The 16,961-nt window shown below is 35.6% G+C and overlaps 1 protein-coding gene across 8 annotated transcripts in view; it reads left to right on the forward strand.

Annotated features, from left to right (window-relative positions):
- Nucleotides 1–16,961, forward strand: part of VPS13A (vacuolar protein sorting 13 homolog A) — a 256,059-nt gene that overhangs the window by 164,268 nt on the left and 74,830 nt on the right. For all 8 annotated transcript variants that reach the window (XR_006210800.1, XM_042965112.1, XM_007077511.3 and 5 more), the window contains 4 exons: nucleotides 278–436; nucleotides 599–854; nucleotides 2,190–2,350; nucleotides 13,954–14,057. Coding sequence is in view for 7 of the 8 variants with exons in the window: in XM_042965112.1 (XP_042821046.1) it covers nucleotides 278–436; nucleotides 599–854; nucleotides 2,190–2,350; nucleotides 13,954–14,057 (680 nt within the window). In the remaining variant the exon portion in view is untranslated. The remainder of the gene's footprint in view (nucleotides 1–277; nucleotides 437–598; nucleotides 855–2,189; nucleotides 2,351–13,953; nucleotides 14,058–16,961) is intronic.

Below are 16,961 nucleotides of genomic sequence, written 5' to 3' on the forward strand. Positions count from 1 at the left end.
GTGTGTATTTTTCCTTTTGAATTGTGCTTGCCATTTTAGTATCATTGAGGATGAGAACTATTTTTCCTCTAATATTACCCCTGTCCTGTAAGACCTTAGTTGGCTGATATCCAAGTAATTCCAGAAGGGAATGGAATTGAAAAAAACTTGTTGTTGTCTCTAATGTTATTACTGGGACTTGTCTAGTTTTGTTTTGTTTTTTTTCTTTGCAAAATGAGTAATGTATGTTCCTAGGAACAAATTTCCTTATATTTCTATAATTTATGTATCATTTTAGATGAAAAAGAAAGCAAAAAAGACTATTGTTGAGTCAGATACTGAAGAAGAAAATTACAAAGTGCCAGAATATAAAACTGTTCTCAGTTTCCATTCAAAAGACCAACTAAACATTACGTTATCCAAATGCGGCCTTGTAATGTTAAATAATTTAGCCAAGGTAAGGAAAGAAATTTGAAACCTTAAGTGTTGGTGTAGTCGTCTGAGCTAACCCTTTTTGTTAATTGAATAAGAAGTTTTTTGTTAACTTAGTTGTCTTACGGTCATTAGTGTTCTGTTAGTCATTTCATGTCATTTTATTTACGATAATTCTTCTTTATAGGCATTTACAGAAGCCGCCACTGGAGCTTCAGCTGTCATCATACGGGATCTAGCACCATTTATGATTTTAAATTCTCTTGGACTTCCGGTCTCTGTTTCACCAAGTGATTCTTTTAGTGTACTCAATGTTCCTTTGGCAAGATCCTATGTATTGAAAAATGAAGAGAGTTTAAGTATGGATTATGTAGGAACTAAAGACAATGATCATTTCAATGCAATGACCAGCCTAAGCAGTAAACTCTTCTTTATTCTTCTTAGTAAGTTATAAATTATCTTCCTGGGTCTTTAATTTATTTTAAGTTGCATTTTTATGTCCTATTTTACTTTTTTGTGGTTTTTACAGGTTTTTTAATCTTCCAAATAGGTTGGGAATTTTGTCTTTTCTTTTGCAGGACTTTGGTTGCTTACTGTCACTATATATTTGTATTGTGAATTGTGACTTCCTTTGTCCACTGCATTATCTAGGGCATGGTAATTCACCACTTTTTATATGCTGGGGAGGAAAAAGATTTGATCTGTTCCTTAACACAGCTTTTACAGACTGTAGGTGTTGGTATTTGTTGCTTTAACCACATTTAGTATAATTCAGTAATACTCCACTAGTTTTACAGCTGAATGAATTAGAAATAGAGTTTGAATTCACAACAATGGCACACTGGAATGGTTTTGGAGTTTGTAAATGGTTTATATATTCTGCCTGTTGAGGTCGAAGGTTTTTCTTTTTGTCCTTTCTGATTCTCATTTTCATGAGAAATGAAAGTAAAAAAAAATTTAATTGTCATAATATTTATTCATTGTAAAGTTAAGTAGTCCCAAAGCCTCACCCACACCCCTTTATGACACTCTGACATTTAAATCATTATGGAGGAGGGAGAGTATTAATTAAGATGTGGGGGAGGGGTACTAAGACTAATGGCTAGTGCTTTTAGTCAGAAAATGATGCTTAACGGTGGCTAGGTTTCAGGTGTAGACCCAGCGTTGTCAGTGAATTAATTGTTCTTCTAGCTTTTACCTCATTTGTTTTTGAACTAACATTTTTACAGAATTGGAGGGGTATATAAGTCATACTCCAATAAAATGTATGTATGTATAAAATTTTGTTTAATCAAGTCCTAGACACCATAAAGTATCACAGGTTATTGAAATGATGAAAAACTGAAAATTTACAGCTACTTTTGGTAATCGCCAGTGACTGCCTAAAGGTATTAGGCCCTGGTTATGATGACAACAAACCAAAGTTCAGTGTTCTTGTATTTTATGACTTGTCTCGTTAGTTAGTTTGAAAACATTTATGTTATTGTCTTAGGTTAAACTACTGAGTGAAAAATTTTTTTCAATTAAAAAATTTTTTTTGGTAAAATACTTTGAAGGTTTTAGATGAATGCTTTGGGAATGTATTATGGCTTCTTAAAATACCCCTTGATTGTAGATTATACAAAGAAATCTCTCTTTTTTTATAGTCTTATGTATATAAACTTCAGTGATTATTATTCATGATATTAAAAAATGATCTATCTGGTATTTAGCACTTACTTAAAATTAATATATGATGGTTTATAATAAAAACTTACAAACATACATATTCCATTTAGCACCCACTAACCACTCTACTGCTGATAAGATTCCTTTAACAAAAGTGGGACGACGACTATACACCGTAAGACACAGAGAGTCTGGGGTTGAAAGATCTATTGTTTGTCAAGTCGATGGAGTGGAAGGAAGTAAGAAGGTAACAATTCGTTCTCCAGTGCAGGTACGAAATGATCCATTTTTTTGTGGGGTCATATTATGCATATTTGTGTGCTAATAAAGAAACTAAAGCTAATTAATACCAAAAGAATATAAACGGCAATAAAATCATAACTAATATAAAAAAGAATCATTACCAGTAATTGTACTACTCTAGTATGAACAGTGGTAGGATTTTGTTCAATACTTCTCATAACTTTTTTTTAGGACTCTTTGTACAATCTTTTTGGACTGTTACTTTAAATGCCTCACCAATATTTTGTTTTGGACTTGGTAGTAGTATGTGTACATCCTTTGATTTTAATTAGAAAATATGGCAAGGGAAAATTTTTACATCTTTATTGAGGTTAAACTGATGTACAATAAACTGCACATATTTAAAGTTGATGAATTTGGGCACAAAATACATCTGTGAAACCGTCATCACAATGAGCATGCTGAACATATTTATCACCCCAAAAAGTTTCCTCTCTCCCTACTTCTCCATTCTTAGCATCCACTGATACGTTCCCATTGTGTATTGCACATAGAGAAGCTCATGTAAACAGAGTACAAAAAGGAATAGGACTTCTTTCACTCAGCATAATTTTGCATGTATCAGCTTCTGTGTATTAATGTTATATGCAGTTACATGTTGTTGTTGATTAATAATCTTTTGAATGGATGTTCCAAATACCATTTTGAATGAATCTTTGTATATGGTGTAAGGGTTGAAGTTTATGTTTTGCCATGTGGCTATTTAGTTGTTCCAACCAAGACCATCCTTTTTCCATTAAATGCCTTGGTGCTTTTGTGCAAAAAAAAAAAAATTGATCATATCGATGAAGTGGGGCGATCATGGGGTTCAGAACTAATGGCCAAGAAAGCATTCTTAAAGACCTCTTTGGTGCCAAAAGGTGATTTTATTAAAGCATGGGGACAGGACCCATGGGCAGAAAGAGCTGTGCTGGGGTTGTGAAGAGTAACTGGTTATATACTATGGGCCTGGGGGAGTTAGAGTCAAGAGGAAGTTTCTTAAAGGATTTTCCATATGCCAAAGACTCACAGGTTGCTAGAGGCCTAGCTGTTTTGCTAAGGTTGTTTTTCCCTTTAGCAAAACATTAATATTAAGACGGTAGGGAGTTTTTGGGCATTAGGCTATTGATAAGATTGCCCTTTTCTTGGAATTATGCTAAGATATTTGTAAGCTGATGGAGACTCTGTAAGTTTAACCATGTGTTTTCTGTTCCTTGCTTTGTTCTTGGGCAGCCAGGAGTGCCAGAGGAATATCACACATATCTCACTGGGGGAGGGGGAGGAGCTCTGCTGGCTTGTGCTTGGCCATCAGCTTGCCTTATGGTCCCTCATCAATAGCTTTGGGGGTTTATTTCAGAACTCTATCATCTATTTCATTGATCTATTTGTTGATCTTTATGCCACAATTACATTGTCTTCATTACCTTTTTATCCTGAGTCGTGAAATCAGGTAGTACAAGTTGTCCTACTTTGTTCATTTTCAAAGTTGTTTTGGCTATTCTGAGTCCATTCTATTTCCATTTAAATTTTAGACTTGGGTTTTCAATGTTGATTGAAAAGTTATGATTAAGTTGGTATTTTTACATTTCTGATTTTTATTGCTGATAGTACCACTGATTTTTATGTTAACCTATATTGTGTAATGTCACTAGATGCACTTGTTGTAGTAGCTTCTTCGTAGATAATAGTTTTGATGTCCGCAGATAAAGATTTTTCCTTTTCCTTTCCAATCTGGATATGTATTATTTTATTTTACCTTTACTTCCCTGTTGCATTGGCTAGAACCTCCAGTACAGTATGAATAGATGTTCTGAAAGCAGATATTTTTGCCTGGTTCTCAATCTTAGCAGTATTCATTCTTTCACCATTAAGTTTTGAGTCGCTTTCTTGTAGATGACCTTTCTTAGGTTGAAAATGCTCCCTTTTGTTTCTAATATGCTGAGTTTTGGTCAGAACTGGATGTTGGATTTTGTCCAATGATTTTCTGTGTTTATGAAAAGGGTTTTTTTTTTTTTATGTCTGTTTTTGAGAGAGAGAGAGAGAGAGAGAGAGTGTGTGCGTGAGCGAGCAAGCAAGCAGGGGAGGGGCAGAAAGAGGGAGACAGAGAATCCGAAGCAGGCTCCAGGCTCTGAGCTATCAGCACAGAGCCTGATGCAGGGGTCAAACCCATGAACTGTGAGATCACGCCCTGAGCTGAAGTGGGATGTTTCACCAACTGAGCCACCCAGGGGCCCCTACTATGAAAGGTGTTTTAAAAACATACTTAATATGTTGAATTGAATTTTTTAATTATTAAATTACAATTGGTTAGATTCAGTATAGTGATTCAACCGTTCTATATATTAGTGTTCATCATGATATGTGTACTCTTAATATCTTACATATATTTCACCCATCCCCCCACCCACCTCACCACTGGTAACCACCAGTTTGTTCCCTATACTTGAGTCTCTCTTTTTTTCTTTGTTTTGTTTCCTCAATTCCACATAAGAGTGAAATCATGCGGTATTTGTCTTATCTGACTTATTTCACTTAGCATTTATATTCTGCAGCTCCATAAATGTTGTTGCAAATGACAAGATTTTCTTTTTTTTTTTTTGAACGAGTAATGTCACATTGTTTATGTATACCACATCTTCTTTGTCCATTCGTCTGTTGGTGGACACGTGAGTTGCTACCATAATTTGGCGCTTGTATGATGCTACAGTAAACATAGGGGTGCATATATCTTTTCAAATTTGTATTTCTATATTCTTTGGGTAAATACTAGTGGAATTACCAGGTAATGTGGTAATTCTATTTTTAATTTTTTGATAAACCTTCATACTGTTCTCCACAGTGGCTGCATCAGTTTGTGTTTCCATTAACAGTGCACAAGGGTTTCTTTTTCTCTACATTCTTGCCAACACTTATTGTTTCTTGTGTTTCTGATTTTAGCCATTCTCACAGGTGTCAGGCGATATCTCATTGTGGCTTTGATTTTCATTTCCCTGACGATTAGTGATGTTGGGCATCTTTTCATGTGTCTATTGGCCATCGTATGTTTTCTTTGGAATAACATCTTTTCATCTCATCAGCCTACTTAATAATTAGATTATTTGCTTATTTCTGTTCTGAAGATGTGTAAGTTCTTTATAGACTTTAGATACTAACCCATTACTGGATATGTCGTTTGCAAATACCTTCTCCCCTTCACTAGGTTGTCTTTTAGTTTTGTTGGCTGATTCCTTTGCTGTGCAGAAACTTTTTATTTTGCTGTAGTCTCACTACTTTAGTTTTGCTTTTGTTTCCCTTGCCTCAGGAGTCTAGAAAAATGTTGCTAGTGCCAATGTCAAAGAAATTACTGCCTGTGCTCTCTTGCAGGGTTGTTATGGTTTCAAGTCTCACATTTAAGTCTTTGATCCATTTTGAGTTTAGTTTTGTGTATGATGTAAGAAAGTGGTCTGGTTACCTTATTTTTAATTTTTTTTGAGTTTGTTTATTTTGAGAGAGAGAGAGAGAGAGAGAGAGAGAGAGAACAGTGATGGGCACAGAGAGGGAGAGAATCCCAAGCAGGCTCCACGCCCAGCATGGGGCTCAATCTCATGAACTGCACGATCATGACCTGAGCTGAAATCAGGAGTCCAATGCTCTACCTACTGAGCCACTTAGGAGCCCCTGTCCACTTCCATTCTTTTGCAAGTAGCTTGCCAGTTTTCCCAACCCATTTGTTGAAGAGACTGTCCTTTCCCCATTGCACATTCTTGCCTCTTTTGTCATAGATTAATTGACCATATAATTGTGGGTTTATTTCTTGGCTTTCTCTTCTGTTCCATAGACTTACATGTCTGTTTTTGTACCAGTATTATACTGTCATGGATTACTGCAGCTTTGGTATATCTTGCAATCTGTGATTGTGATAGCTCCAGTTTTTTTTCTTTTTCAAAAGTGCTGTGGCTACTCAAGATCTTTTGTGGTTCCGTATCAATTTTAGGTTATTTGTTCTAGTTCTATACATTGTGCTGTTGGTATTTTGATATGGATTGCATTATATCTGTAGATTGCTTTAGGTAGCGTCAGCATTTTAACAATATTTTTTCTCCTAGTCCATGAATAGGGAATATCTTTCCATTCGTTTTTGTCATCTTCAGTTTCTTCTTTCAGTGTTTTATAGTTTTCAGGACACAGGCCTTTTACCTCCTTGATTATAAGTTTATTCCTAGGCATTTTATTATTTTTTGTGCAATTATAAATGGAATTGTTTTCGTAATTTCTCTTTCTGCTACTTCATTATTCGTGAGTAGAAATGCAACAGATGTCTGTGTATTGATTTTTTTTATCCTGTGACATTACTGAATTCATTTATCAATTCTAGTAGTTTTTCATTGGAGTCTTTATGGTTTTTTATATAGAATGTCATGTCATCTGCAAATAGTGAAAGCTTTATCTTCTTTGATTGCAATGGCTGTGACTTCTAGTACTATGTTGAATAAAAGTAGTAAGTGTGGACATCCTTGTCTTATTCCTGATCCTGGGGAAAAGCTTTCAGTTATTTGCCACTGAAATGACATTAGCTGTGGGGTTCCCGTATATGGGCTTTATTATGTTCAGGTATGTTCCTTCTTAACCAACTTTGTTGAGGGTTTTTATCAGGAATGGATGTTGTACTTTGTCAAGTACTTTTTCTGCGTATATTGAAATGATCATGTCGTTTTTACCCTTTCTCTCATTGATGTGATGTACCACTTTGATTGGTTTGTGAATATTGAACCACTTTTGTGTCCCCAGAATGAATCCCACCTGATCATAGTAGATGATTTTTCGCCATGCATTATTGGATTCAGTTTGCTAATATTTTGTTCAGGACTTTTGCATCTATGTTCATCAGAGATACTGGCCTGCAGTTCCCTTTTTTGTTGTGTCTTTATCTGGTTTTGGTATCAGTGTTATGCTGGTGTAATAGAATGCATTTGGAAGTTTAATTTCCTCTTTTATTTTTTGGAATAGTTTGAGATGAACTGGTATTAACTCTTCTTTAAATGGTAGAATTCACCTGTGATGCCATCTTGTTTGGAGCATATAAAAAAAATTTTTTTTTAATGTTTATTGTTGAGAGAGAGAAGGAGAGAGAGAAAAAGCATGTGAGCGGGGGTGGGGCAGAGAGAGACAGAGACACGGAATCTGAAGCAGGCTCCAGGCTCTGAGCTGTCAGCACAGAGTCTGACGCAGGATTGAACCCACAAACCATGAGATCATGACCTGGGCTGAAGTCAGATGCTTAACTGACTGAGCCCTGTTAGGGTGTTTTTAATTCCTGGTTCAGTTTCAATAGTGGTAATTGGTCTGTTCAAATTTTCTGTTTCTTCCTGCTTCAGTTTTAGTAGGTTATATGTTTCTAGGAATTTATGCATTTCTCCTAAGTTGTCCAGTGTGTTGGCATAGAATTTTTCATAATATTCTCTCATAATCCTTTGTACTTCTGAGGTGTTGGTCGTTGTTTCTCTTCTTTCATTACTGATTTTGTTCATTTGAGTCCTCTTTTTTTTGGTAAGTCTGCCTAACAGTCAGATTTTGTGGATTTTCAAAGAACCAGCTCCTGGTCTCATTGATTGGTTCCTTTTTTTTTTTTTTTTAAATTTCCTTCCTTCACTCGTTTGGGGTTTTGTTTGTTCTTTTTGTAGCTTTTTTTGCTATAAGCTTGCATTTTCTTTTGAGATTTGTCTTGCTTCATGAAATAGGCCTGTATTTCTATAAACTTCCCTCTTAGAACAGCTTTTGCTGCATCCCAAGGATTTTGGACCTTTGTGTTTTTGTTATTATTTGTCCTCATGTTGATTTTTATTTCTTCTTTGATTTCTTGGTTGACCTATTCATTGTTTATAGTAGTATGTTATTTAACCTTCATGTATTTTTCTTTTTTAAAAATTTGTTATTGTTTTAAATTTACATCCAAATTAGCATATAGTGCAACAATTATATCAGGAGTAGATTCCTTAATGCCCCCTACCCATTTAGCCCATCCTCCCTCCCACAACCCCTTCAGTAACCCTCTGTTCTCCATATTTAAGAGTCTCTTATGTTTTGTCCCCCTCCATGTTTTTATATCATTTTTGCTTCCCTTCTCTTGTGTTTATCTGCTCTGTGTCTTAAAGTCCTCACATGAGTGAAGTCATATGATATTTATCTTTCTCTGACTAATTTCACTTAGCATAATACCCTCTAGTTCCATCCACATAGTTGCAAATGTCAAGATTTCATTCTTTTTGTTTGCCGAGTAATACTGCATTGTATAGATATACCACATCTTCTTTATCCATTCATCCATCGATGGATGTTTGGGCTCTTTCCATACTTTGGCTATAGTTGAGAGTGCTGCTATAAACATTGGGGTGCATGTGTCCCTTCGAAACAGCACACCTGTATCCCTTGGATAAATAGTAGTGCAATTGCTGGGTTGTAGGGTAGTTTTTTTTTTTTATTTTTTGAGGAACCCCCATACTGTTTTCCAGAGTGGCTGCCCCAGTTTGCATTCCCACCAGCAGTGCAAAAGAGATCCTCTTTCTCCATATCCTCACCAACATCTGTTGTTACTTGAGTTGTTAATGTTAGCCATTCTGACAGGTGTGAGGTGGGATCTCATTGTGGTTTTGAGTTGTATTTCCCTGATGATGAGTGATGTTGAGCATTTTTTCATGTATCAGTTGGCCATCTGGATGTCTTCTTTGGAAAAGTGTCTATTCATGTCTTTTGCCATTTCTTCACTGGATTATTTGTTTTTTGGGTGTTGAGTTTGATAAGTTCTTTATAGATTTTGGATACCAACCTTTTATCTGATACGTCATTTGCAAATTATCTTCTCCCATTCCGTCATTTGCCTTTTAGTTTTGCTTATTGTTTCCTTCACTGTGCTAGAAGTCCCAGTAGTTCATTTTTGCTTGTGTTTCCCTTGCCTCTGGAGACATGTTGAGAAAGAAGTTGCTGCAGCCAAGATCAAAGAGGTTTTTGCCTGCTTTATCCTCAAGGATTTTGATGGGTTCCTGTCTTACATTTAGTCTTTCATCCATTTTGAGTTTATTTTTGTGTATGGTGTAAGAAAGCATGTCGCTGTCCAGTTTTCCCAGCACCACTTGCTGAAGAGACTGTCTTTATTCCATTGGATATTCTTTCCTGCTTTGTCAAAGATTAGTTGGCCAGACATTTGTAGGTCCATTTCTGGGTTCTCTATTCTGTTCCATTGATCTGAGTGTCTGTTTTTATGCCAGTATTTGTATTTTTCCCAGATTTTTTCTTGTGGTTGATTAGTTTCATGGCATTGTGGTCAGAAAAGATGCATGGTATGATTTCAGTCTTTGTGAATTTATTGACATTGATATTGTTTTGTGGCACTGTGTGATATATTCTGGAGAACGTTTCATGTGCACTTGAAAAGAATGTGTATTCTGCTGTTGTATGATGGGATGTTCTGAATATATCTGTTAGATCTGTCTCTTCCAATGTGTCTTTCACAGCTGCTATTTTCTTTTTGATTTTCTATTTGGATTATCTATCCATTGATGTAAGTGGGGTGTTAAGGTCCCCAACTATTACAGTATTACTATCAATTGCTTAATTTATATTTGTTAATAGGTGCTTAATGTATTTGGGTTTTCCCATGTTGGGTGCATAACTATTTACAGTTATATCTTGTTGGCTTTTCCCCTGTATGATTATATAGTGTCTGTCTTTGTCTCTTGTTGCAGTCTTTGTTTTAAAGTCTGTTTTGTCCAATGTAAGTGTTGCTATCCTGGTTTTCTTTTCACTTCCATTTACATGATAAATGCTTTCCATCCTTTCATTTTCATTCTGTATATGTCTTCATGCGTGAAACACATCTATTGTAGGTAACATATGGATGGATCTTGCTGTTTTATCCATTCTGTTGCCATGTGGCTTTTAATTGGAGCATTTAGTCCAGTTACATTCAAAGCAGTGAATAGGTATGTACTTAATGCAGTTTTATTAATGGGTTTATGGTTGTTTTTGTAGTTCTTCTATTTTCCTTTTTTCTCTTCTCTCTGTAGTGATATACTTGGATTCCTTTCTCTTTACGTTTTACATATCCATTATCAGTTTTTGATTTGTAGTTACCACTAAATTTATTTATGACATCTTATGCATATATCAGTCTATATTAGGTTGATAGTCTCTTAAGTTTGAACTCATTTTAAAAGCACTTTAACTCTTGTCTCCCCCTCCCACGTTTTAAGTATGTGAGTCATACTTTATATTATTTTGCAAATCACTTAATTTTACTGTTTTTGTGCTGCTCTTACTCTTCCTTATGGTCTTTCTTTCCCACTCAGAGTCCCATATAACATTTCTGGTAAGTCTGAGTACTGGTGATGAATTTGTTTAACTTTTTTTTTTTTCTAATCAGGAAAATTCTTTTTTTTTTTTCCAATATATGAAATTTATTGTCAAATTGGTTTCCATACAAAACCCAGTGCTCATCCCAAAAGGTGCCCTCCTCAATACCCATCACCCACCTTCCCCTCCCTCCTACCCCCCATCAACCCTCAGTTTGTTCTCAGTTTTTAAGAGTCTCTTATGCTTTGGCTCTCTCCCACTCTAACTTCTTTTTTTTTTTTTTTTTTTTTCCCTCCCCTTTCCCCATGGGTTTCTGTTAAGTTTCTCAGGATCCACATAAGAGTGAAAACATATGGTATCTGTCTTTCTCTGTATGGCTTATTTCACTTATCATAACACTCTCCAGTTCTGTCCACGTTGCTACAAAGGGCCATATTTCATTCTTTCTCATTGCCACGTAGTAATCAGGGAAATTCTTAATCTCTCATTCTATTCTGAATGATAATCTTGCTGGATAGAGTATTCTTAGTTGCAGGTTTATTCTTTCAGCACTTTAAATATATCACCACTTTTCTGTGGCCTGCAAAGTTTCTGCTAAAAAATCAGCTGATAGCTTTATGCGGTTTCCCTTGTATGTGACTGTTTCCTTTTTCTCTTGCTACTTTTAAGATTGTTTGTTTATCACAGTTTTTCCCATTTTAATTACTGTGTCTTGGTGTGGACCTCCTTGTGTTGATTATGTTGGGCTCTCTCTGTACCATCTGGACCTGGATTTGTCCTTCCTCAGTTTTCAGGTATTAATTTCATCAAATAAATGTTTGCCCCCTTTTTCCTCTTTTCCTCTTAGATCTTTATAATCATATATGTCAATAAGTTCCCTTATTCTCATTTTTTATTATTTTCTGTCTCCTCTTCAGCTTGATTGCTTTCCTTTGCTCTGTCCTCCAGATCACTGATAAATTCTTCTGCTTCTTCTAGTGTACTATTTTTAACTTCAGTTATTGAGTTACTCATCTCTGATGATTTCTTTTTAATGTTTTCTGTCACTTTTTTGAGGGTCTGACTGTGACCCTCCTCACTTTTCTCAAGTCCACTGAGCATCTTTATGACCATTACTTTAAATTCTCTATCAAGCATCTCATCTCCATTTTTATTTTATGTCTCTTACCATGATTTTCATGTTCTTTCATTTGTGACATATTCCTCTGTCTCCTCATTTTGTCTAATTCTTTGTGTCTGTTTCTATGTGTTAGGAAAGTCAGGTATATCTCCTCCTGAAAGTAATAGCTTTATGAAGAAGAGGTTCTATAGCATCCTACACTGTAGTGTCCCATGTTCCCCAGAATGTGGCAGTTCAGATGTGTGTCCTATGTGTGTTGCACATATCCTGCTATCGTGGCTTAGCTGAGTTTGCCTTCGATTCAGTTGCCTGAGATGGCCATGTGGCTTTTGGGGGCAGAGTTTAGTTCCTGTGTTGTTAGTGGTCCAGTCTGGGGCTGCCTTGAGGTTGAGTTGGTTCAAACTGTATTTGCCAGAACTGTAGTCCGTCCCCAAGAAGCTTTCATTGGTGGGTGAGGCCTGCAGTCAGATCAATTGTCTGCCCCTAGCCCATTGCTCAGGCCATAGTTGAACTGGTATGTGTGGTTATTCCCCCTCTCCCATCACAGGAGTCACTGTGGAGTGATGCTGGCCCTTGTTGGGTCTCCTTGCACACTCCCAGGGTTGTGACACCACTTTGGATGGACTCCTGCTACAGGAGAACGTGCAAGTGTGGCACATGGTCATAGCAAGGTTTGCTCAGATCTGCTGTGGGAGGAGGCCTGAGCTGCTTTAGAGAACTCCCGTTGACGATGGGTTGGAGGTTGATCTTTACTGAGCCTTCGATAGTTTCAGTCATGTTCGTGTGCATGTTCCAGTCAGTAATGAAGTGAAATTTTGACAACAGGGACACTCTTAAATCTGCAACTCTTGCCTCTCCAATTACTCGCTCCTCAACATGCTGTGCGTTTAAGGCACATTGGCTTCCCCAGATTCTCATATCTGTCTCTTTGACTTCAGCAGACAGAGCTCTGTTTGACCTCTCTTTCTGCCCCCACAATAGTCTTAAAAACTTCAGGCAGCAAGCTGGGGTAGTCTTACTGCATATTTTGGTGGTTTCTTTTTTATTCTTTTTCTTTCCTGTGCTATATGCTGCCCAGTATCTGAAAACCATTATTTAATGTATAGGTTCTTTTTCCTGTGTTTTGGTTGTTTACATTGGGAATGTTTGTATAGTCCCTATTATTCCATCATGGCTGGAAACAGAAATTCTTCTCTTTCATTTTTTATTTATAGTTAACTGTTTTAAAAGATGACTGTTGTGCTGCTCTACCTATTACTGATTTTTTTTATTTTTTAAATAGTTATATGTTAATTTTAAAATTCTTGAAGACACTATAGAAATTTGAAGGTATCCCTGTTGCTTCAAATAGAGCCAATGATTTACCTAGAAAAAAACATAGTGTAGTTAAGATTATCTATTTATCAATTCTTAATTCTCAGTATGTTTTCTGTTTTGGTATGATTTTTTTTAAGTTTCTTTATTATTTATTTTGAGAGAGAGAGAGAGTGGGAGAGAACGGGGGTGGGGCAGAGAGAGAGAATTCCAAGCAGGCTCTGTTAACACAAAACTTGTGAACCATGAGATCATGACCTGAGCTAAAATCAAGAGTCGGATGCTTAACCAACTGAGTCGCCAGGTGTCCCTGGGTATTATTATTTTTTTTTAATAGGACAATTTTACTAGAGATCTAGAAAGATTATAATAAAATGGTTTTACTGACTAGTTTGTTTTTATCCATCCCAAGGATAAATATAAGTGTTTGGAAGTTTATCTGGTAACATATAGTAATCTCAGTGATGTTACCTTTTATACCATTGTTGTATGCTACTTATTGGATGAGATAGTCTCCATACACTTCAGAGAGTACCTTATCCAGTCAGGAGCATACAACAGTGATTTACAAAAGTACATATTACCCAGCCTGTGGCCTTTTTTGAGGATTTTTAAAGTATTATTGTTGACACATTTTTTTCTATAAAACTGTGGCAACTTTCCTTGTAATTTTTAGGATAAATAATAGCATGTTTGTTTCTTTTCTAACTTCTATAAGAAAGGTAAATATCTCCCACTAGTTTCTTTATTGGGATATTTTGATGGAATGTTTTTTAAATGTCTTTAAATTCTGAGATTAATGGTGCTAAATATGATTTGTTTTTCTTTCTCAGATTAAAAATCATTTTTCAATTCCACTTTCTGTTTATGAAGGGGACACTTCATTGGGAACAGCTTCACCTGGAAGTGAATTCAACATACCATTAACATCTTACCGGTGATTTCTTTTTTCTTTTTTATTTGCTCTAAGGTGCCGTGGAATTTTTAGTTTCTGATTTGGTAGGGATATCTGTCTTTAAGTGATCAAAGTTTAATCAAATCTGTTCTGTTAATAATTTGTCTACCTTATTTAAGTTTCAGGGTGCTTAAAAGGTGTTATAAATTTTTTTAAAGGGAAATGTAATGTGTTTAATTTATACCATGTAAATTACTTACACTTTTACTAGTAAATACATTTATTACATGCTTACAGTATAGACATCATAACCATATCATTTTTTCATGATTTTTACAAAATGATGAATTGAGCACGATTGGTAGCTTCTAGATTTAAATATACTATTATGAAGACATTTTTACCTTTGAAATGTTTTAGAATAGAATTTTTAAAAAATCCTTTTAGAAACATAAAATATTTCATCTTTTTACCTGTGTATTGTTCAGTGGTAGAATTATAGTATAAATTGTGATATGCAATACGTTGATCTTAAATATTAAAAATTAGATTAAACCTGATACAAAATTTTATAGGTAAAAATTCTTACAGGATGCTGATGATGTATTAGTCTTAGAATTTTAGGGTTAATGTCATAACAGACAGATATTCAGGATATTTATATAATCAGGAATTAAAAAATGATCTCTTTTAGGGATATTGAACTCTCTTGGAAAGTAGAACTTTCCTGAGAATAATCATTGTGGTTTGTCTAAGTACCATTTCAGAACACATGCTAGCCCTGGCCCCAGACCTGTGTTATGGAAGGGTGGAGGCAAAACTACAAAGCAGTGCCAAAACACGCTCTTCCTCTAGTCCTTCTGATCCATGCCAAGTTCACTATTGACTCCCTAATGCTTAGAAAGCAATCTAGCAGGTTTAGGCACATATTTTCAGTTAGTAGACCTGCTACTAAAAAGTATTTTCTTGCTTACACCTTCAGCCCTAATGAGCCTTTTATTGCTTAGTTCAGACTTGCTGAGGGCAAGAATTCTCTCGTTGAGAGAACAACAAAATGGTTGTTCATAGTATCTGACCTTATTCTAGGAAAGATTTTGGGTGGGTTAGGAGACTAAAGATAGCATGTAGGATATGTTTAAAAATTTCTGTAAAAAAGTTTCAACTCCTTTTGTCCTTGAATGAGAAAAGGTAATGGCATTCTGCTTTATTTTTAATAAATTATTGCTGTATATTTTGTGACTCTGTCCATAAAAAGTGTTTTAGAGTATTTTTACACTTTCTGGTTCAGGGGTAAAATATTAACTTGTCAAATGGAAATTAATTAATCTTAATTAAAATTATTAGTGATGAACCAGCTTGTATTTCACATTAGGTATTTGTCTAATCTAATTCTGAGATGTACACTTACATTTAAGTTTTGAGGTCTTATATTTAACAAAGGTACACTTATATTTAAGTTATGAGGTCTTTAACAAATGGCTACCTCTCCCTGGAGAATTTAAATATACTGATTCTTTAATTCATTTAAAAAATGTCAAGTGTTTTGCTGTGTATAAGGCACTGGTGTGGAATGCTACGATGAGTTGGGCATTGCTACTACCCTTGAGAGATTGATACATTATGTAAATACAGAAGGAAGCAAACAGTGGGTTGTAGAGATACAGAACAGTTAAGAGTTGCAGAAGACTACAGAAAACAAAGAAGGTCTTAATGATGGACTCCTGGGTGAGATACATGCAATAAAGATAAAATATAATTACAGATTAGCAGGTAAGGGCGGTGTTAAGTGGGAGGAATTGGGTGAATAAAAGTAAGGAGGCCTGAAAGCACAGAGTTTGTAAGTGACTATAAGGAATAGTTGGGAGTTGATTGTCCTATACGTGTTGTAATGTAACATTTGAAACATAGTTTAAGTTTACATTGAGGTACTTGCTCCCTCATTCATATAAATTTTATCTTAATCTTTTTTTTTTTAAGTTTATTTATTTTGAGAGGGAGAGACAGAATCCCTAGCAGGCTCCGTGCCATCAGCGCAGAGGCGATGCCGGGCTCATAGTCACAAATTGTGAGATCATGACCTGAGCCGAGTTCAGGAGTCAGACGTTTGACCAACTGAGCCACCCAGGCACCCCATCTTTATCTTTCATGTCATCTTTTTCTTCCCTCTTCTCTTAGAACATCTGGTACCCTTATGTTTCAAGACCTTTCACCCCATCAGCTTTTCTCATTCAGAACCTCTCACCATTGATCATCTTTTTCTGGTGTTTTTTTCCTATTCATTTCTTAAACTTTGCTTTAACCTTGCATGTTTCTCCAATTCAAGTCTTTTCTTTGGAACAAAGCGTTTTGGCAAAATTTTCACCTCTGGAAAATGCTCTGCAACTGTCTAGAAAGACTTAACCACACTCGCATGCCCTCAGTCTCCTGTGTACATACGGTTTTTGTACCTATCACAAGGCAGTAGTTTTCTTTTAACATTACATCCCCCACCTGATTGGGATCTCTTAAGAGTAAAGAATGACTTATTCATTTGTTTATTTCCAGTTTTACCGTCTCGTAAATAATAGGTCCAATAAAGGTTTTGATAATCCAGATGACTTTATTGGCATTAGTTTAACTTAGAGAAAATTAAAGTTTTTGTTTTTAAGTATTAAAAGACTAGAAAAGACAATGAAAGTCATAGAGAATGTAGAAATAAAACAGGTTAAATCTGATAATGGGCTTGACAGGTCATTAGATTTATGTGTATGTCAAAGAAGACGGAAAAGTCTAATATTTTATAGTCCAGAGTGCTAGTAGTTAGAAGTTCCTTGAAAGGAACACACTGAGAAGTGGCATGGACAGTTTAGGGTTCAATCTAGCAAATTTAAGTCATCCTTAGACATCATTACAGAAGGGTGTGCTGGATATTTAAAACTACAGGACTGGAGTTTCAGACAATCTGGT

This window comes from Panthera tigris, chromosome D4, assembly GCF_018350195.1.
Source record: "Panthera tigris isolate Pti1 chromosome D4, P.tigris_Pti1_mat1.1, whole genome shotgun sequence".
NCBI classification, from domain to species: domain Eukaryota; kingdom Metazoa; phylum Chordata; class Mammalia; order Carnivora; family Felidae; genus Panthera; species Panthera tigris.